The 23622-nt window shown below is 34.5% G+C and overlaps 1 protein-coding gene across 1 annotated transcript in view; it reads right to left on the bottom strand.

Annotated features, from left to right (window-relative positions):
* Positions 1-2661: 2661 nt before the first annotated feature.
* Positions 2662-23622, bottom strand: part of NRK (Nik related kinase) — a 138618-nt gene continuing 117657 nt past the window's right edge. Inside the window, exons 22-29 of the mRNA XM_011968260.1 lie at positions 21467-21610; positions 19013-19171; positions 14881-14985; positions 12923-13065; positions 12474-12623; positions 9511-9670; positions 6066-6205; positions 2662-3735 (exon numbers count right to left, since the gene is read on the bottom strand). Of these exons, the coding sequence (XP_011823650.1) occupies positions 3640-3735; positions 6066-6205; positions 9511-9670; positions 12474-12623; positions 12923-13065; positions 14881-14985; positions 19013-19171; positions 21467-21610 (1097 nt within the window). The 3' untranslated portion in view covers positions 2662-3639. The remainder of the gene's footprint in view (positions 3736-6065; positions 6206-9510; positions 9671-12473; positions 12624-12922; positions 13066-14880; positions 14986-19012; positions 19172-21466; positions 21611-23622) is intronic.

Raw genomic sequence — 23622 nt, 5'->3', positions numbered from 1 at the left:
TGGGACTTGAAAATACTGGGGTGGGATGGGAGGGAAGGCAGCATTGAAACTTGCTTGAGTTTTACCCATACCATGTGAATCTATGCCTATGTGTAAAGTCCTATATATTTAGAGGAAAATTAATCAGCTTCTAATTTCACCACTGTAGCCAGAAGGTATTTTTTAAATCAGATTAATATATCCCTCTTTGGCCAGAATTCTGAATGCAACAAGCTGAACCCCTAACATATTCCAATCAGATCATTATTATATACTTTAAAAAATGAATATTATTTGAACAAGTTTTAATTCCGTCGTATTAGATAAGTATATTTCAAAAATGACATCAACCGATGATTTACAAAACTTTATTTTTCAAGGTTGAACAATGATTCATTGTAGACTTTCAGACGAAACAATTAGCAGTCTTGAAGTACACATTGATTACAAATTAATTTGATTTCAGTAGGCATATTTCTTGAAACAAACTGAAGAGTACCTAAAAGATCCCATTGAATGCATGTGGCATTATTCCTAGTTTATGGATAGTGTTTCAACTAACTGAATCTTGGGAGATGGCACTTAGTAATTAATGCATCTAGAAACTGATAGCACTAAAATATTAAAACTTATGCATTCCAATGTTTACGTGTGTGTGTGCACATGTGATTCTGCTTTGCCTGTTTTATTGTCTTAATGATTATCCCTTCTTACTGCTTACTGTTTCTTCTGGGGCTCTTACCTTACTTTTACTAACAGTCACTCAGAAATTTTCTTGGTTTTTTTTTTTTTTTTTTTGAGACAGAGTCTCGCTCTGTCTCCCAGGCTGGAGTGCAGTGGCCCCATCTCAGCTCACTACAAGCTCCGCCTCCCGGGTTCACGCCATTCTCCTGCCTCATCCTCCCGAGTAGCTAGGACTACAGGCATCCACCACCGCACCTGGCTAATTTTTTGTATATTTAGTAGAGGCGGGGTTTTACTGTGTTAGCCAGGATGGTCTCGATTTCCTGACCTCATGATCCGCCTGCCTCAGCCTCCCAAAGAGCTGGGATTACAGGTGTGAGCCACCGCACCCCGCTCAGAAATTTTATCAGTTCTTTTATCCATCATTTTCTAGTTTTCAAATATTTCCAATAATGCCTTTTGTTTTAGACAAGGGCTTTGTTGAAAAAACTAAATTACGCCAAAGTAAAACCATACTCTATCCCTAGTGCTGCTCATGACCTGCCAGAACTTTCATGCTTCAAATCACAAGGCTAGGGAAATTGTCCAGTCAGGAGCCCCCCTCCACATTTCTGTGATGGGCTGGGGCTTCCAGGTGCTGCTGCTACAAGGTAATGTATAGATATAATTTCTTCTGTCTCTTACAAAATAAACTGACCATGAAATAGCATTGTCCCTTCACTGTCTTGTTTCAGCTGGCAAAGGATGTAAAGATTCCAGATGGATTTACATCTAAGTCAGAAATATTCATTACATATGAGCCACTTTAAACATTTTCTGTCCTTTCTACACGATTACCTAACATTTCAATCTCCCTTTTTGACACGTGCCCAGCTTCCTTTCTTTATTAACACTTTATCCTTTAAAGCTCGGTTTATCATTTACAATCTCTCTTACTTGGTTACTTTGGGACATCTTTGTAGATTCAGGTCACTTTTGCCTATTTTTACCAGAATAACTGCCACAGAGCACAATGGGAGTTGACTTCCTAAAATAGTTTACTGTCTTACTGTCTTCAAATATTATTTTAAGATAAAACTTATTTTTAAGCTTAACTTTGAGTAAATATTATGAAGAAAAGAATGAATTATTAAAAGACTTGGTTCTACACACTACTTATATGAGGAAATTATCTGAAATTAAAACATAGCAAGCTCCATTTGCTCAGCGATGAGGTACTTGCACAAAGTTCCCCATGGCCTTTTGGTGTACAAATTTATAATAATGAAGACTACTTCTAAGAAAAAAAATTTGACATAAAATTTGTTTTTTTAAAAAAACTACTGCATTCAAAAAGTTGTTTGAGTTGTAAACACTCAAGGATAAGCCAGTTTAAGGATCACATTATTGTGTCACAGTAAAAGAAATGTGAGTCACATTTATTTCCTTAATTCATGGATTCAGGCTTTCCTAAATTCTCAATAATGAACTACACTACATTCTTGATGTGAGTTGTTAGGAAAATCCAAATCTTCCTTTCTGGCACTAAGTGCCAAGAAATGTGCTATTATGAAATCACACATAGTCAGCTGCTTTTGTATTTTGGTTAACCAGGTAGTTTGAAAATTATTTTCCCACTAGCACTGTTCTCAGATTTTAGAAGCAGAACTAGAGGAATTATATTGAGGTATACTTTGTGGCAGTTCTGTTGCTTCTCTATTGCCCCAGAACTTACCATGGTATTGAGGATGGATATGCAGAAATTATGCTCTTCATCAGGTAGCAGTTACCATAGGTGACCAAATATCACCTGTTTATGGCGTCTATAACATATTTGGGTGATGGACTAGCATGACTTTCACTACTCTAATTTTGCAGGCTTATATATATGGTGAAAGTTGTACATTTTGTGAATTTTTTTTTAACCTTTAACATTAAGTCCTTACATATGAACTTATCACTGAATATGTTTAATTTCTGATTGTACAAAAACAGAAACCTGAAAAACACAGATATTAGCAAAGTTTTTTCATTGTTATGTTTAATTCCTTTTGTTTAATATTGGAAGGAAGCTTTTGTTTAGTCTAATCTTGGATTGGGAAAATATTTGATGCTGTCTGATAGCCACACTGTTGGCCAGATAATAATTTTGATAAATCAGTCTATCTGCTTTGGGGAGCAGAATTTGACGCCCACCTTAAGGTATTAAAAAGTACTCATTCTACAGTACATATGTATAGGAGTTCAGTCCTGTATTCAGGCTCACAACTGTATTATTTGGTGGTTTGTAACAACAGCTATTGCACATCTTTTGGGGGTCCGAGAAAAACCAAGCATCTGGGGCTTTCTTCCTTTCTTCTTATCAAGAGAAACCAGCTAAAAATGGGTGAAAAGAACAAAACTGGTCTTTAACTATAGGCTTAATTGTCATGAATCAGTGAGAAAAAGGGTGATGGCCTTTTCCCCTTTGTCACCATAGTTTTCTCTGGGCATGCAGGTTGTTCAACCTTAGTCTGGGTTATAACAATCTTTAAGATTTTTGTTTCTTGACTAAACCTTTGGTTATTCATATAACTTTGGAAAAATCACATACAGTTTGTCGATATTTTTCTTTTTCTGAAAAATCTTATCCCAGTGCCAATTATTTTGAAGACTGTTTGTAATCTAATTCATAACAGGTTTCTTTACTCCATGTTGTAAAATCTGAATACAGATACTGTCCAAACTGTCCAAAGAGTAATGTTTGAATTCACAGTAACAAAAGTTACAAAGTTTGTGCAAAAGTTATTGTACACCATTGGAGTACATAGAGCTTGCTATAGTTAATTTTATACATAAAGTTTCATTTCTCATTAAAACTATTCTGTGCTACATTAAAAGTTTTGGATTTAATCTTTACTAAAAATAAAACTGAATGCTCATTTAATCTCTGAAATCTGAAGATGCAAATTGCCTATACATGATGTTTATAATGTGGTAATAAATCACTGGAAACTTTTAGACACCATAATTGCTTTGGAGCTCTTCAAGTTTTCCAAGCGTCATGAAGTAAACCCGGCTGTGGCGATTGCGCAGGGTAGAGGTAAAGAACAGCTTGAAAAAGAAAGAAATACACTGTCAACAGATATTTAATACATTGCAACCAGATATTTGATATAACTATAATTTCATCTGCATCTGCTAATTAAAACATTAAGCCTTACTGTTTTGTGGAACAGTTTGTTTTTCAAATGAAAGAATGAGTTTAAATTAGTTTGGAGTCTAAATTATATATTTTTAAAACAACTTTTTACTATATTCTACATAATTATAATTTATATGGTTAAACAAAATTAGTAATTTTGTAGGTGACCTTCATTTGCTGAAGTTCTTGATAATTTGGGGGCAATAATTCTTTGCTTTTTAAAACAATCCTCCACTTATATTCAAGATGACTTTTCTTTTAATATAAGGAAACAAATTATTTAGGTGTTGTTTACCATTGCTGCTTGTATTTAAGAAGCCATTGAAATTTTCTACTTGGTGTAGTTTTCTTTTTTTTTTCTTTTCATTATTTTTTAATGTTAAAAAATTTAACAAACAGATAATACTGTATGTTTTCTCACATACAAAATGATGTTTTGAAGTTCATATACACTGTGGAATTGTTAAATCTAGTTAATTAACAAATGTATCACCTCACGTGGTTATCATTTTTATGGTGAGAGCACTTAACATCCACTCAATTTTCTATTTCAGCAAAATGGACTGACATCAATAGATTGATAAAATGAGTTAAACCCAGTGGCTTAGAGAGGGACATGTTGTGTAAATGTGGGCTGTACCATAAAGAAAATTAGAATAAAATATGCACATAAATATCAAACAAAGGCCTCCTTGTTAAGACTAAGGCTTCTGACATCCACAGTGACTATATTTAGGAGACTTTGTGGCATAATGATGATGATAAGATATACTAAGTGTGACAAAGGGAGGCAGGGAGTCTCTAATTTGTGATACTGTGAGCTTACAGTGTATGTAACTGTACATGTTGCTTGATAAAAGAAAATATTTGAAATTATTACAATTTAAATATTAAAAGTATTTAATATTAGACAAAGGCAGCAATCATAGTTACTTCGGTTAGTAGTCATCAAGAAAACAAATAATCTTTTAAGAAAAAATTATATGACTATACTGAGTTAAATAAAATTTAAAGTGCCCTTGCTTAACTCTTCTAAGATCTGCTTTATACCTAATTAAATAAAAGTCTTCATAAACCTTTACAGAGTTTCACTGTGGCCTTACAGTTGAGGGGGATGCAGGGCTTTAAGTGTATATGAAAACAGTATTTTACATTTCATAGTAAGTAATTTTACCTCATAATAAAGAGACAACATTGTAAAACTTTTAAAAATATATGCTAGTCATTCTTGACTTAACATATTTGATGTTACAGGCAATCTGTGAGATGCTTACGGATATGACTAGTTGTCACAATTGCTCCCAAAGCAGTTATTAATATTTCTAGTTTGGAGATGAAGGAACTAAGGATCAGAAAGATTAATCAAACTTCTCAGGTTCTCTAACCTAGTTAGTCCTGGTTAGAGACAGGACTGCATTCTAGGTCTCGCTGACCTGAAACACAGGTTTTTGCCATTGCATTTCTTTACATGTAAATTGGCAACTTTGCTTGATGTACAGTGCTTTATCCTGGCTGTTCTGATATTAACTCAAACCCTTTGCAATCTCTTCTCAATATGAATGTTTCCTAGTCCTATTAGGACTATTTCTTCACACTGTTATTTCCTATAATAGGTAGGAATGGTAATAGTCTTATACCACAAAATTTTCCATCTAAACTATTTGAATTAGTTGTTAAAATTGATCAAATAATACAAATAATTGCCAAATCTTGATTTTATTTTTATTTTTTGCAAAATAAACATTGTAACACCCACTTATGAAGACAAATTGAGATAACTGTTAAAGTACCTAGCACAAGGCCTACTATACAATTAGGTGCTCAGCAAACATAAGTACATTTTCCTTCTGTTATTGAATTTTGTTGAAAGCTACAAAAGATTTGCTCAAGAATTTTGTTTAAAAATATCATTTTAGTATGAACATGAAAGGCACTATGAATCAAAGACAATAAAGTATTTTGAACCAAATAAAATAATGGCTAAGCTTTGCTTAAGACATAACTAGAATTTTTTCTTATTTTTTCAAAATGAGCTTCTTTCAAAACCAAATTTCATTACTTACCATGTTAGTGTTTTTACTGCAAAATATAAAATTGTTTTTTAATCAATAGTATGCCAGTTTGAAAAATATACCACAAATATATTTATAGCCAGAAGGAAAAGGACATAAATTTCTTTTGTTAGTTCATTTTCAATGGTTGCGTTATTTTTGCTGTAACTGGAGGGTGTAAGCTATACCTTGTCACCCCGGGTGCATAGGAATCTCAGCTTCTTAATTGACCTGCGCTTCAGCTCACTTTCCAGAACCCTGGATTGCAAAGAGCGCACTTCAATGGCCTTTTGGCCCCATCCTGTGGTTCGCTGTGTACACTCAAAAGCTACAATACAAATAAAAAAAAAAAAAATCAGAAAAACACAAAATCTTTCCGGCAGTCATAGAAAATTATAACTACGGTCAGTGTTTGTTTATTAAGAGGCTCACTGTTACAGTTCAGGTTAGCACATCATGTTTTTCCCGTCTATAGTCAGTTGTTTGACCATTTTGCTGCTCAAGAGTGGTGTTCAAACTGGCTATCTAAAGGCACCATTGTAATCAACATTTAATTACCAGGTCTCAATTATTTAATTATTGTATTCATATCCTCTAAGACCACAGAAAAAGCTAAGGACTAATTCTATCCCGTTTGTAGACATTGTAATCTACTCACAGCCACTCTTTATTTTATAGTATAAGTGACATACAGCATTCTTAATAAGGGCTCCTAATAAGGGTGTATATTTGTGCTCCAGTGACATACATGAAAACCTGACTCTTAAAAAATTAAAATTGTTTAAAAATGACTTGCTCAAATAATGACTGTAGCAACCCTAATGCAATTCAATAAATTATCATGTTATAAGCAGAACCAAAGCTACTTTGATATTCTTAAGGTTTTTTTCCTGCTCAGGAAATATTTATTAAGATTTTAACTTTTTGACTCTATTTTATAATACTTTGTGACAAATATAGATTATGACAATAATTGCCTTAAACCTAATTATGTAGTCAGTCAGTCATTTGGTGCTGTAAAGTATTTTTTGACACAAGGAACAGCACTATTACTACATTTTTAACTTTCAATTTAATATTCTTTATGTACTTCATGGGGAAAAATTCCATAAGTAAATAAAATCCTGACATGTAAAATAATATCAAGATTTTAAACTCAAGTTAAAATAGTCTAGGAAACAACAAAATAAGCCATCTTCATTCTCATGTTAACATGATTAAAATCAGAATTCAATTAATTACTTTGATTTTTCATTTTTTCTATTATAAAAGGAATAAATTGACTAAGAAAAATGGTTATCCTGGAAGAAGACTTTATAAGTCAAATTTCAGACTAGAATTAAAATAACTCCAGATATAAGGGAAATAAGGAAAATTAGTCTCTAGAGGGTTGGGAAGAAGTAACAGATTTAGTCTCTCTAGAGTTGAATTTCTTCACCTATGTGACTACTTTATTAAAAACGGTATTTTTGTCAACAACAACATAGACCAAAAATTCCAAACTTAAAACTCAGGCTATTTGCTGAGTCCAAGTACATAGTTCATATGGCATCGCATAATTTCCACCTTAGTCCCAAAACACCTACATCTGCCACTTAATCTAGCTACTGAGAGCTAGCTTGCTTTCTAAGATGAAACACAATGATTTGGAAGTGGGAACACTTAATAATACCTGATGCAATTGTTAAGCCTGTATATATTTGTTTGGAAATGGAGAGTGATGATTTGAACACATTTACTATAACTTAAGAAAACGTAAAATTTAAATTGGGGAAATCTGGATCTGGATTAGTTTTAAATAACAAAGCAGTTGTTTTTAGACAGAAAAATATGGTAATTGATTTCCTTAATATCAGTGTTATATGGTAGTCTTTAGCATACTTTCAAAATATCCTTAATATACAAACTAAAATATCATGTTCTTATCGTACTGTAATTTATTTCACATGTAGCTGTCTTTCAAATTCTAGCAACTTAAAATAGCTTTTTTTTGTTTTAGGTCAGAAGTTGTCCTGCCTGAGGGCAAGAGCTGTACCAGATGACTTCGTAAGTTCCATTTGACCCTTATAATTGTCTACTGGCATAAATATAGGGGCTTGCTCAGTTTCCTATTTGAACTGAATTTCCTTATGACCATTTCTGATTAGCATATCGATCACAAAAGTACCACTGTCAAGTATAGAACATGAGTCGTTATTTGTACTTTCTCTTGCCCCAGATATGTCAATTATACTGTAAGCATTTATCTTCTGTCACTTAAATCTGGTTTTAAACCCTCTGTGAGTTCTTACTTGTTTGAGGAAATTGGAAATTGGAGCAGGTTTTCAGGACAATCCTTAACACTGACTATACATGCAAAAAAAAAAAAAAAAGGATTCTGCAGATGCAATGCAAAGTGCCATTATCTCATATAAAAAAAAGTTCATTAAAAAGCAGTTCTTTTAAAGTGGTCCTTAAAGCCACATGAGGATCATATTTAGTCATTTTATAGAGATTACAGAAGAATCTGCCTTATCATTTGACAGACCATCTCTCTCTCTCTCTCTCTCTGTGTCTCTATGTTGTCAACAACAACATAGACTAAAAATTCTAAACTTAAAGAAAAGGCTATTTGCTGAGTCCAAGTACTTAGTTCATATGGCATCACATAATTTCCACCTTAGTCTCAAAACACCTACATCTGCCACTTAACCTAGCTACTGAGCTAGCTTGCTTTCTGAGACGGGACACAATGTTTTGGAAGTGGCAACACTTAGTAATATCTGATGCAATTGTTAAGCCTCTCTCTCTCTCTCTACACACACACACACACACACACACACACACACACACACACAGAGCTTTCTTTTTCCTTTATTTGCTCCATTAAACTTCTCTTTTCTATAATAGCTATCCTCCAGCTAATCATTCTACTCTCTCTAATATTTTTACTTTTCGTATGCATTATGTTCCCTATCTAGAATCACGTCTAGGGTCAGTGAGCCTCAGAACATATACAACAATCTCAAATTATTTGGATTTCCCAGATCAGCAGTCCTGATTTGGCTAGGAAGAAAAAAATTTCCTGGTTTGATGAAGATGAAAAGGCATTTTTCTTTGTTGCCACCTGGATGGTACCTAACAGGCACTCCAGTCAGTCATATCTATCACTTTTCTAAATGATTTGATTCTTCACAGGAATATCACTCACAAAATAGAACTCTACTGACTATAAAAAATGGAAGTATTTGGCTCTTTTGTACTAGTTGGCAGTCTCCTAAGATAAAGATAAACCCCACAATAAGTGTGATGAAAAGAAGCATTTCCAATATCTGTGTAAATTCTGCAAGTAAAGGGAGTTACAATAAAATTATAGATTTTTGTGGAAAGGAATTAGCTCTCATTTCAATTATACAATATTGCAAATAACTCAGATAACCAAAATGAGTCTCTTTGTGGTACTCTTCTGAATTCATTAAGCATAGGACAAATACAGGCATCATCTTACTAAGGGAATAATTATGCAGAACCCCAAATTAATCTTATGTGTCTTAAGAAAATGTAATAATTCAGGAAATCTTTTCTTAGGACACTTTTTTTTACCCATGAAAAGTTTCTCTGGGGTTCCGAAGAAGAAAGAAATTGTATACATACCTATAGAAGATGGTATGTCTTTCCACATTTCAAGGATCTTCTTGAAGAGTTGTTCATTTGCTTCCACAGAGAGGGCTTCAGCATTGAAGGTGAGCATCATGCCAATTCCCAGGCAATCAGGTAAAATGATGATATTCTGTGGTATAATGATTTCCAGGGGCTGGAATTATGTTTCATAAAGATTTATATGTCCAATATTTTATCACTACTACTTTAATTGAAGCAGCTTGGCAGAGAAATAAAGACCAAAAGAGGTTCAAAGAGCAAGGAGGAAGAGAAACCTCTATTTCCAAATTAATAAGTATGCTATCCAATATTTGAAAAAAGCTGCTTTCTTTATGTCATAAAGTCATAGCTGTTAAATATTCTTCTTTATAATTAGGAGAAAGCCTTATTTTAAAAAAGCAAAGATGTATTTCCAACACAGAGAGATTTCTTGACATTTCACAAATTATTATGTATCATAATAGAAGAAACACTACTTGTTACAGACTTGGGTTTAAAATTCATTTCAGCACATTAATAAATACTTTGGTAATTAATGTATAAACCAAGTAACAAATATACAATACTTGCCTATCAACCAACTCATTCAAATTAGAAATAGAAAACTAATCTAAAAAATAGCTTGAACTTAAAATGCTTACAAGGGACAGCTTTATAATAGTCTCCACAGCTTGAAATATAACTTTAAGTCATTTCCCCCTTTGCAAAAATGTTAGAATTTCTTTTCCAATTAATATAATTTCAAATGCATTTAAGATACACAAGGACGTATTTGGTGACATAATATGAAATACTAAGAAATATCTAAGCATTTCTAAATTTCATGATGCACAAAACAATGCAACAAAATTTTCTTAAACTACAGATATTGTCACATTAACAGTATTTCCCTGCAGATGAAAAATTGTGTTCCTCTATGGTTTCTCCAAACTAGCACATTACAAAAAAAAAAAAAAAAAAAGTCAGAAACTATACTTGCCAACCCCAGAGTACTCAGGCCAGGTGCTTGAGGCCATGTCCCAGCAACAACAATCCTGATAACTAAAATGGGGATCCAGAGACGAAAAGCAATTTTAATGCGTTCCCTGGGCACTTGCATGAGCAATTGAATCAGAAAAAAACAAAGATAAAGGAAGAGAGTAAAAGAAATTGCAGAAAAGAAGGTCGTCTCAATAAAATCTATTTAGAGAAAAACTGGACTGCTGCAAATTCAGACAGCCTCAGATGCTTCTCAGATGATTCCTGAAGTAACCAGATATTCTTCAGCACACATGATTCCCTTGTATCATTACAGCTTTTGTAATCTGGAACTCTTGGAAAAATATTATTTTTAGTACATTCTTTCTCAGAAGACACCCACCTCCCTAATAATAGAGTCCTTTTCTCTTTTAATGGGTCAAGACACTAGAGTATTTAGCTAAAAATATTTTTTAATATACACAAGTTATCCTAATTGGGTCAGAAAGTGATTTTTAAGAACTCATCTCTAACTAACAAATTGCTTCAAATGACTTTCCTTGCTTATTAATCATGTGAAACACAGGGGTCAAAATTCCTGAATTACTTTTCAAATAAGTGTAAACATGGACCAATGCTGCAATGTTCAATACTGCACTAGATTCTTGATAAAAGCTATCTGACACAACATTAAAAAAATGCAGGAAGCTACGGAAGACACTCCAACTGAAGAGTACAATAGCTATATCAAAATTAACCTGACCTCATGTTTAAGTGGGTTTGGCTAAGATTGGTTCTGTATTTTCTACATTATCAACAGTGTGATTTCTATATAATCATGGGCAACAACTGAGTAATAAGCTAATTATCTTTAATATGACCAAAAGACTTTTACAAAATTGTCCCCACTAATGTCCTGACAATTGATTTATGTAATTTGTTAGAGACATATGAGACAATTCTGAGAGCTGTTCAAAATATCACACAACTATAGTAATTTGAAAATACATCAAAGTTTTCTCCTGGACTTTTTGTATAATGCAAAACTGTTAAAATTTTGGTTGTCTAAAAAGTGGGAATTTAAATATAGTGAAGCAGAGAAACTGTTGGTTTAGGCCTTTCTTTTAAATAAAAATTTCAATAGGACAAACATCATTTCCAATATCAAATTTGAGACACAGTAGAATTATATTTTGTATGGTATGTGTGAGGGATATTATAGTATGTTCAAACTCTTTATGTAAATGATGTGTATAATATTTTTATGACAATCTATATTTTAGATGTTGTGCCACATTTTCACAAAATATAATTGTTTAAGAGTTGAGGAGTATCTGCTTTTAAAATGCTGAATCTTTTGATCAGAAATACTAACTATAATTAACCAGATAAGAGAACATTTTATGATAATTTGCTGTTATGTCACAGTTGAAGTAATATAATAAAGAATAGGGATACACATAATAATGCTGCAATACTGGTGTTGTATTTTTTAAAAATTTGTTAATGCATTGTGAAGTGAAGAAAAATAAAGCAAGTACTGCAAAATCAAATACACTTTATGGTCAGTTATTATAAATATATAAACATAAATGGGTAGAAAATGTAGAGCATATATACTATCTAAAAGGAGCCATGAATGAATCAATTCCAATTGATAATGGTTAGATAGCAATGTGGCACTGATGCTATCAGGTCTTCTGATGTATCAGTAGAAGTCCAGATTTTAAGCGTAAACTTTATTCATTAAAAACAAAAAAGCACTGGGCAAGACAAGCAAAATCTATCTGCAGAATATACTCAGCTTTCTAAACTAAGGGATCATCAGTGTTTTTTGTTTATGCAAGACCACTTTCTGGCACTCTGTACTTACCTTTTATGTCTCAGTTCCGGTATAAACATTGCTAATCATATGCATAAACCTTTCAGAGTTTTGACAGTTGGAAAAACTCAAATGGTGGTATGCAATAATTTCTAGGAATCTGAAGGTATTATCTTACATTATTTGGCAGGGTCACATCAGACATAACCTCAGATTCTGCATCAATGATGTGATATCCATCTGCTGAGCTGAAGAAAATCTTTAGTCTTTTTTCAGAACCAATAGCCAGGTCAACTGTCACTGGCTTATGATCAAGTGTTGGAAATACCTGTGAATATAAAACCAAATATGGCCAAAAGGCCAAAAATGACATTCTAACTAAGGCAAAAATTCCCTCACTTTTTTGTCAGGTTTATAAGTGTATAAACCCCAGGTGGATTTTTAAAAAGGCATATTGTATTTAGAGACCTGTGAATTACAGTTTTTCTTAGATCTGTTATTACAACAAATAAATAATTATGTTCAACAGCTTCAAAATATTGAGTTTCTCTTCAAAGGTCAGATTGGCAATGATCATAAGAGCCTTGTATGGCCCTGCATTCTGTTTGCTGTCTTCAAGTTCCTTGCCTTGAGCTTCAGCAAATGAAGGAGCTCATCTGGTCTCTTAAACCGGTTCGCTGGATCAGCTGCCTGTATTTTTGCCAGTATTCGTATATAGGCTTGATAGGACATGTAGTCTCCTTCAGAGTCTGCTGATTGATCAATGCACACTTGGTAGGGAATGAAAAGGGCCAGATATGTTAACTTATCATATACTGGGTATGTACTCTAGGCTCCTATGGTTTCTAGTACAAAACAAAAGGCCAAATGCGATTCATTGCCAAGATCAGATCACAGTAGAGGATTGAGCATCACAGGATTCACCATACTGTAATTGTGAGGTGGGAGTCAAGAACTACAGTAAGGACTTGGACAAGAACTGTGTATCAGGCTAGACAGATTGCTGGTACTTATCTCTTCGCTTTCCAGCTCCATACCAGGCAGCTCTGACCAATCAGCAGACACCCAAGAATAAACTCATATCCAAATACTGACAGCTGAACCAAGGCCCAATTTAGGGAGATCAGATCAGGGATGTGATTTGTGTTAGGGTTGACTCAGACTGTATATACAGTCATCTGTACTATTTATAGAAGAACATAGTTATTATGCAAATAGACATTGGCAGGCAGTCATAAGAATTTGCTCATCTTTATTGTATATGTGTGATGTGTTCCCTTAAAAAATGTACCATGTAAACAGATCCTGACTTAAGATACAGAAGTATTTCTTGAATACTTTGCTGCATCTGTCAGGATGGGTTCCTATCAGTGCTTTGTTAAAACCTGTCTATGGATCAACTAGTTAAAACTCACCTGAAACATCTGCTAAAATTATCAATTCCCAGGCCCTACTCCAGACCCACTAATTCAGCCTGGTGTTGGGTCTGAGATCTAAACTTTTAACAAATGTTCCAGCTAATTCTGATATACATCCCAGGGTAGAAGCTACTGGACATGATAGAATGCTGCCGGTTCTTTAGTCAACCCTCATTACTGTGGAATAAATACAAAATAATTCCATTTAAGTAGAATTCTGGAGCATTACAAGTCAGTTATTCTAGATAAAAAAACAGTCCCTCATTTTTAAGGTTAGTTGTTTAAGACACTATATTGTTAATTTATGTGGCCTATCCATAGAAGTTCAGCCAAACGGTAATAAAGGTAGAAAGAGTACTAGTAAGCCTAACCACAATATTAATAGTTCTAGAGAGAAATGTGTTTAGAGTTTCAGCTTGGAAAGAATATAGATCCATCCAACCCCTTCCCATACCCACATATTGTGGCCAAGGTAACTGGAGAAAAGGCTTTCTTTTCCCTCCTTTTTCTTCCAAGGGTGTTTCCCCTCTATCGTTGCCATACCTTTCTTTACCTTCCCTCGGCTCTCTACCCCCCACTAAGAGAAAACAGGGACTTTCTCAGCTTCAATTCATTGGGGTGGCACCCAAAGCCTGTGTTTGGGGCTGTAGAAGAGAAGGTCTTCATATTGACTACAGGAATTGGGAGTAAGGGGCTGGTGGGAAGGTCCTATAAAGGGAGGGGCCGGGAATTTCCCTCGCATTCTCCCTTGCTGTGGTGCCTGTGAATTGTCTAAAAAAGGGTTAAACAGTAATTACTGACATGGTATATTCAAGTTACATTAGTGAGACACCATCTGTACAAAATATTTAAAAATTAACCGGGCGTGATACGTGCCTGTAGTCCTAGCTACTTGGGAGGCTGAGGTGGGAGGATGGCTTGAGCTGGGGAGATCAAGGCTGCAGTGAGCTATGATCATGCCACTGCACTCTAGCCTGGGCCAGAGTGAGAGAGTGAGACCCTGTCTCTAAAAAATAAAAAAACAAACAAGCAAGCAAACTAACAACAAAATTCCATTAACTATAGAAGAATGCCATATACTTCTGCATCTGTATTCCAAAGTATGATTCTGTTCACAATTTCTTCTCAAAATAAAAAATCATATAATCCAAAGAAAAAGGAGATCACTCACTTTAATAGCAGTGCTTTCATCGAAGGACTTCGGTGCCCATGCATAAAGGTGAATTGATGATTTCAAAGCAATTGCAATATATGTTGTTTCTTCATGTTGGACTATAATGATAAAACACAAAAAAGTAATGATGCCACAGAGTTAACAAGAACACTCAAGTATTTGTATTTGTCATAAAAAATGCCATAACCACAATTTAAGGGCACAGATGGTATATTTTGGGGAAGTTACTTGGTTACAATTTGATGCCCACAAAAAGGTGACAAAATTATTGTATAGTTTTATGGAGTATATATATTCACCTTCGAGAGCATTCTAAATTGTACACTAAAACCTTGATGAGAGAAATTAAAGAAGACCTAAACAAATGGAAAAAAGTTCTCCTGCTCATAGATAGGTAGATTTAACATTGTTGAAATAGCAATACTGTCCAAAATTGTCTCCATAGGTTCAATGCAATCCCTATTAAAATCCCAATGGCCTTTTATTGAAGAAATGGAAAAGTTGATCCTGTATTTCACATGGAATCTTAGGAAGCTCCTAATAGCCAAACAATGTTGAAAAAGAAAATCTAAGTTGGGGAACTCACACTTTCCAATTTCAAAGCTTACTACAAGTTACAGTAATCAAAGCAGTATAGTATTAAATAACATAAGGAGAGACATAGAGATCAATGGAATAAAATTAGGAGTTGGCAAATAAACCCATACATCTATGGTCAATGGTGTTACACCATTCAATAGGGAAAAAGCAGTCTCTTCCACAAATGGTGCTGGGACAAGCAGATATACCTATGCAAAGCAGTAAAGTTGGAGCCCAAATCTCACACCATATACAAAATTAACTCAAAATTGATCAAATACCTAAATGTCATAACTAAAACAATAAAACTCTTGGAAGTAAACATAGGGATAAATCTTGATGACCTTGAATATAGCAATGAATTCTTATATTTGACACCCAAAGTATAAAGCAAGAAAAGGAAAAAAAAAGATAAATTAGGCTTCATCAAAAATAAAAATTTGGGGCACCAAGGGAAACTATCAAGGAAGCGAAAATACAACATACAGAATAGGAGAAAATACTTGCAAATCATATTCTGATGAGAGTCTAGTATATGGGTTGGGCACAGTGACTCACCCCTGTAATCCCATTCCTTTGGAGGGCAGGGTGGGTGGATCACTTGAGGTCAGGAGTTTGACACCAGCCTGAGGTCAGGAGTTTGACACCAGCCTGGCCAACATGGTGAAACCCCATCTCTACTAAAAAAAAAAAAAAAAAAAAAAATACAAAAAATAAGTGGGTGTGGTGGCAAGCACCTGTAATCTCAGCTACTCGGGAGGCTGAGGCAGGAAAATATCTTGAACCTGGAAGGTGGAGGTTGCAGTGAGCTGAGATCACTCCACTGCACTCCAGCCTGGGCAACAGAGTGAGACTCTGCCTCAAAAGAAAAAAAGAGTCTAGTATGTGGAATACTTAAAGAATGCTTACAACTCAACAGCAAAAGGATAAGCAAACCAATTAAAAAACAGGCAAAGGACTTGAATAGACATGTCTCCAAATGGTCAGTAAACATATGAAAAGATACTCAACAACACTAATCATAAGGGAACTGCAAATTGAAACTTTCATAACATCCCACTTTACACCCATAGGGATGGCTAAAATCAAAAGACAGACATCTACAAGTGCTCACAAGTATATAGAGAATATAGAACCCTCATACATTACAGATAGCAATGTGAAATGGTGCAACCACTTTGAAAAACAGTGTAACAATATTATCCAAGAAAAAAAAAACCATACATATCCACATATGAAGATGTATGAAATGTTCATAGTAGCATTATTTTTAATAGCCAAAAAGTGGAAAGAGTGCAAATGTCCATCAACTGATGTATGGATAAACAAAATGTGGTATATCCATTCAATGCAATACTACTCATCAATAAAAAGGAATCACTGATACATGTTATATATAACATAGACAAACCTTGAAAATATTACGCTAAGTAAAAGTCCGTCATAAAACACAACATAATATATGGTTCCATTTATAGTAATTGTCCAGAAGAGGCAAGTCTATAGAGAAAGAAAGTCCTAGGTAACCATTTATCAGTTTATCATGGATACCTAGGACCGTGAGTGGTAGAGGGGGATGTAAAGAAAGATGGAATGCGGGATAACTGTTAATGAATATGGGGTTTCTTTGGGGGATGATAAAAATTAGATCATGGTGATTGTTACATAACTCGATAGACCTCCTAAAACCCATTGAATTGTGCACTTTAAACAAGTGTATATCATGGTATGTACATTATTTCAATAGGGCTGTTTTAAAAGGTAAATTAAAAAGTACAATTAGGTATATGCTTGCTCTTGATTAGCCCTTCTGGTTCTTATGGAAAATGTTGTCTTACCTGATAGATTTATACTTTGTGCTATAACGCCCTTCCTTGGCTGCAATTTCTTCTGCCACCCCGACGCATTCTCTTTCTCTCTCTCTCTCTCTTTCTCTCTCTCTCTCTCTTTCTCTCTCTCTCTCTCTTTCTGGGTGTAGCTTACTCTCTCTCTCTCTGGGTGTAGCTTTCTCTCTCTCTCTCTCTCTGTCAATCTGGGTCTAGCTTACTCTTGCATTTTCTTTTGCATTGCTCCCAAGTAGGTCAAAGGAGCATGATTACTAATCCTCCAACAATCAAAAATATTCTCTCTTAAAACACTTCCTATATATTTAATATAGGGTAGTAATTGGTGCCAGTTCACTGTCTTGTGGATCTTGGAAGGCTATGAAAATACCAGGCAACTATGATCTGTTCTTGTCTTCCTGTGTGAAGATGCTACTAATTCCACCTGTCAGTGGGACGAATGCTTTTTGCTGTTCTGAGAGCTTAGGTGGACTGGAATGGGGTCAGCCAGGAAAACTAAACTTAACTATTCCACCCCTTACAAAGAGCACAGATTTGCAATATGAGTACTTTTGTGACTATCTCTTACTGAACTAATATTTTACAAGTTAGTAGGAGGTAGTTTTGCTATATAAACGCCCAAGTTAACATCTGGGGATATCTTTCACCTCTGAGACTATCACATTTGCATAATATGATCTGGAGTGAAGTAGTGATACCTAAACCTAGAAGAAACTAGTATATTTATTTAATGCTTAAGTTATCTGGGTACTCATTTCCCTCTTTAGTGGTGTATGTATACATATGCACACACATACAAAAACCTATCCTGAGAAGGTCACTTTATATGCAGAACAATAATAGTCAGTCAGGATAGAAGTATCCCATTGCAATTTACATAATGTGATTCCAGTTATTTCTCACCTATGCCACCAGTTTTGCCTGAAGAGGCAATTAATGAAGAGGGAAAGAAGCAAAAGAAGGCCGAGAGTAGAGGAGGATTTGTTTCAGAAATAGAACAGAATGGTATGACATTAGCTCACAGTTTTTTACAGCTGAGAGCAGGATTCTGAACCCCTAGGATTGTTACCACCTTTCACAGTGGATGGTTGTGAAGACAAAGGGTATATGAAAACATTCTAATCAGATGGAAAATAGTGATTATACTCATGAATATCAACAGTGGGAGCGAGAGTCAGTAGATCATAGAATTTTCTTTCTGACTCATTGTTAAGTTTCCTGGTCAGTATTAGGAGGGATTCAATCTTACTGTTGTTCCAAAGGAAAGAGAGTATCATATGAGTCTCCCCAAGTTTGTGAAGATAAATCTCGATCATTTATATAGCGAAGCTATATAGAGGCAGGAAAAAAAATACCGGTTTATCTGGAATATTCAGGGTGACTGGGAAGGAAAGTAAGGTGAGGAGGTAAACCAAACCGAACACCAATAACAATTTTAGTCAATCAATGTTTTCTCAAAAAAAAAAAAAAAAAAAAAAAAGATTGTAACATAGAAGACCTGGAAGACGTGTCAGTGAAATTTACTATTCTTTGATTTGAAGTTGCTGTCTATAGCCATACCACCCTGAACATGCCTGATCCCGTCTATGTTTGAAACTGCAAATTGTTTCCTTTCTCTGCATTGCCTTTCATAATTATGTACTTCACCAAATGAAAGGATGTAAAATTTATATTGCCATAGTAAACATGAAATGTGGCTTACGGACACTGAAGTGTTCACAGCCTGTTAACTTATCAATAGCTTTGCAGGCTTCCTCTGTCTTCAGCATTTCTTCTTGCCTTCTTTTACTTTCTGGATCATTATTCAAAATCTTGTTCCTCAACCAGGTCAGATGATACACCCGAAGTCTGTTCTTACGACCTAATAGATAAGAAAAGATACAGTATTTAAAATCAATCTTTCTTTTAATATATTAGAAGAAAAAAAATGTAAAGATATTTTGCCTTTAAAAAATATTTTTATTAATGTAAAAAGCACTTGTAAAAAAAACTGCATTGCATCAGAATCTCCCATTCAGGGTTTGGAAATATGACAGATTATTTTAGTCTCTCAATTCCAAGAAATAGTCAAAGTATCTACCTATGTGCCTCTCTGAAGGGGATCTAAACCTTTTTTGGGACAGGGTTAAGCCTTTCATTATGCAGGCAAGATAATTACCATCCATTCACTTGTACCTTGACTATTCACTAAGTCATGACTCCTCTGGGGTTCAGAGACCTAAAAGCTGTCCCTGGTAGTGTGTGTGTATGAGTGGGGTGGCTGAATATTGACTGTTAAGGTATTCAGAGCCAGCAGTATGGGTATCTTTGTATTCTGTCATTCCAGCATGCTTGTAAAATAGCTGAACAGTTTCATTATATATTCCTCCAACTAAATTTATCGTTAATATTAATTTCCTAATTGTAAATCCCATCAAATTCTTACAATTGAGTCAGGAAACACAGGACATGAAAAAATCACACATTTCTTTTCCCCTATATAGTGACTTTATAATCATTTTTCTTTGTCATTTTTATGGTTTATTATTACATGATTTCTAGGGCCAACAATAGGATTCTTACTTGTGTGATTAATCTTTCATGTTTTTAATATAACATTTTTGAAGCAGTGTTAAGGCTCAGATATCTACATTTATGTGATATGGTCTTGAATTGTAATCCAAATTGTAATCCCCATGTGTTGAGTGAGGGACCCATTGGGAGGTAATTGAATCATGGCGGCAGATACCTTCATGCTTTTCTCATGATAGTGAGTTATAAATCACAAGATCTGATGGTTTTATAAGGGGCTTCTCCCCTCTTTGCTCTGCACTTCTCCTTGCTGCTGCCATGTGAAGAAGGACGTGTTTGCTTTCCCTTCTGCTGTGATTGTAAGTTTCTTGAGGCCTCCCCAGCCATATGCAACTGTGAGTCAATTAAACCCCTTTCCTTTACAAATTACGCAGTCTCATGCATGTCCTTATAGCAGCATGAGAACGGACTAATACACAACGGCTATTCTATTTCTTAAATGGTAAAATAAATTTGTGCTTTAAACTACTGAGTATCTTCTTATACGGATGTTCTCAGTACTGTTTGATGGAAAAGTATTCCACATTTCAGAGAAGCTCAAGAATTAGAGAAGAACACATTTAGATTAGAGGAAGTTGGATAAAGAGTAAAGAAATCTGTTATACAGATATGTAGTCTATAAGCCACCCAGATGTTTTCAAACAACAAATATTACTTCTATGTACCTTAAACCATTATAAGCAACTGACTATAAAACATGATTTAAAAAATCATGAAGTCTGAGCATACCTCTAAAGGGATTTCTCCTCTAACCAAAACATAAAGCAAAGTTAATCATTTTAGGAATAATACACAATCATTAGTGTGCAACATGGCAATTTGTGCACTAATTAAATATAAAACATGTTATATATAATAAAAATATATAAACTCATATAAAATCTGTAATTAGCATCATTTCATTCCATAGACAAGCCATATTTTCTTACTTTTTCTCTCCTTTTGTCAATCATCTTTTGCTTATAGTCAGCTTTAATATTGGTGCTTTCCTGATACTAAATGCTGTTTACTAATCGCGATCACTCTTAACACTCATTTACTTGCTCTCTTGTATTCTAAGGTTCAGGCTCTGACTGACCAAAACTAAGAAATTTAACTACTATTTGGAAAAGGTGTAAAGATCTTAATGGATCCAGTCTTGTTTCAAACTATCTGTAGGCCCTTGTGATAAGGTTAAATACTAAGGACAAGTCTCTTTTATATCTGATTATTATTCACTTTGTTCTTTGTTGCTTCTAACACATCACAAGAATGAGACATGGTGGATGTTGATGCAGTCCTGTGCACGAGTGAATGAAAATTAGAGATCTGAAGTTGTAGGAAGCTGCACTGGAGAGAACATGCAAGGATGCAAATGTTGTGGTTTTTCTTATCAGTAACCTAGGTTAGGTACTTTATAATAAAAGGAAATTACTTTAAATTGTAAATAGATAAGAGAATACAAGTAGGAAAGTCTGGCGTCCCAATTAAAGGTTATATTTAAAGTGCTCTTCTATGAACACTTTCACCTGAGAAAGTCTTTAACCCAGTTTGCAGACTAATTAATCTGCATAATTACTCAGCTAATTTTAGTTCTTTAACAAACCTGAGATGGTAATCAGCAAATTGAGTGGCTCTAAGACTTGAATCTGGCGGAATGGTCTTCGCCTTATAAGTTTAGTAATGTCAGCCTTTCCACTTCTGTCCATCAGATATAGATTAGATCGGGTTCCCAACAGCAAATTGACTCCTGTTCATATATAAAAAGTGCTATATTAGCTCAGATTATTTTTCATAATTGCATCTATATTACTATTTTTGCTATTCCAGTATGCTGATCTATGTAAAGATGACTTATCAGTTTAGGCTATATTGACCTCATACTGTGTAACTATGTACTCTCTACCAACAGAACAAATTTCAACAAAATACATAAAAATATAGAAGATAATTCCCTCTGGCAGTATTCCACTGGCTGGCATCTGGTATGCCATCTCACAAATGGAAATTTATGTATATCTTAGCACCCTTTAGTAGTGTTCTGAACTTTATCAAAATCAATCAACATTTTTGAAAATTATCATTAAACATTCTTAGTCTAGCACATGCAAAGAGTTCAATTCAGCTCATTTCTCATTTCTAAACATAAGTAAATGTTTGAATGTTTTTAAAATAATTATATGTAAGTAATTGTTTTTAAATTGAATGATTCTCTGTTCATGAATTTGTTAAAAATTTACCGTTGTCAAATGCCTGTGAAATTAATTCCTACCTTCATGTATCTCAATTTCTACACTCTCTTTTATTTGTTGACTGGCTCTATTGGTTCAAACATAAGCACTGTTTAAAGATCAAATAAAAGGACTGAAATAGAAGACAGAACTAAAGTTAAATTACACTTGAAACTACTATGGGAGCTTTTCACCATAAAGTGATATAGGAAATAACCAGCCAAGTAATGTAACAAGATAAAATTTCACAGTCCTCCTTGCACTTGGAGCATACCTGTGCTCCCTGAGCATAAGGAGAAAACTTAAGTGATTTTGCCTTCATTTTCTCACCCGATCGTTAACCAGTTCTCTAACTTATGGCCAATGGCATGTTTAGGAGCTGCATCTTCTTCGAACAGGGGAATCAGAGAAGGAGGAAGAAGTATAGTCAATTTTTACCATAATTTTTTATTTTTCAAAATATAAAATTACAGGTTATAACAATGAGTTATTAGACATTAACTACATTTCTGGGCAGTTGCCAGACTGAAATATTCATGCTATCTTGTTGTTTGACACACTAAATTAGCAGAACTTTGAGATGATTTTTAAAAATTCTTTAATCCATATAATTACAATGTTTGTTACCATTTCTATTTTTAATTTAAAACCCTGTACTTTGTTCAATCATACATTAAGCAAAATCTATGAAACTGCAAGACAGGCTGGGCGCTGTGGCTCACTCCTGTAATCCCAGCACTTTGGGAGCCCGAGGCAGGTGGATCACAAGGTCAGGAGATCGAGACCATCCTAGCTAACATGATGAAACCCCGTCTCTACTAAAAATACCAAAAAATTAGCCAGGCGTGGTGGCGGGTGCCTGTAGTCCCAGCTTCTCAGGAGGCTGAGGCAGGAGAATGGTGTGAGCCCGGGAGGAGGAGATTGCAGTGAGCCGAGATAGCGCCACTGCACTCCAGCCTGGGCGTCACAGCGAGACTCCGTCTCAAAAAAAAAAAAAAAAAAAAAAAAAAAAGAAAAGAAATTGCAAGACAGAGGTTGTCAATTACTTTGGATTTCTCCCTTTCTTGCATTTATTTATTCTGTTTCATTTATAATTCAGATTGGCTTGAGGTAAAATATTGTCTCAGCATTGCCAATGTGGTTATAATTCTTCTGAAACAAAGGATTTTAAAAAGTCTATCTGAGTTAAGACATTATAGAAGGAACTTTCTCTACAAATTTCCAAGGCTTTTTAAAAACAAGATCCTGAAGAAATATTTCTTGGAATACCTCATAAAGTATCATATGTTGAACACTACCCTAAATTAGAAATATGAATCTTTTTTTTAAGTTTTATTAGTTTTTATAGGTGTATCACAATAGCCACATTTTTTTTCTTTCTTTCTTTTTTTTATTATTATACTTTAAGTTCTAGGGTACATGTGCATAACGTGCACGTTTGTTACATATGTATACTTCTGCCATGTTGGTGTGCTGCACCCATCAACTCGTCAGCACCCATCAACTTGTCATTTACATCAGGTATAACTCC

Source organism: Mandrillus leucophaeus, unplaced genomic scaffold (assembly GCF_000951045.1).
Source record: "Mandrillus leucophaeus isolate KB7577 unplaced genomic scaffold, Mleu.le_1.0 Scaffold834, whole genome shotgun sequence".
NCBI classification, from domain to species: domain Eukaryota; kingdom Metazoa; phylum Chordata; class Mammalia; order Primates; family Cercopithecidae; genus Mandrillus; species Mandrillus leucophaeus.
Note: the sequence above shows the minus strand (reverse complement) of the source record. Positions and strands in the feature narration are given on the sequence as shown.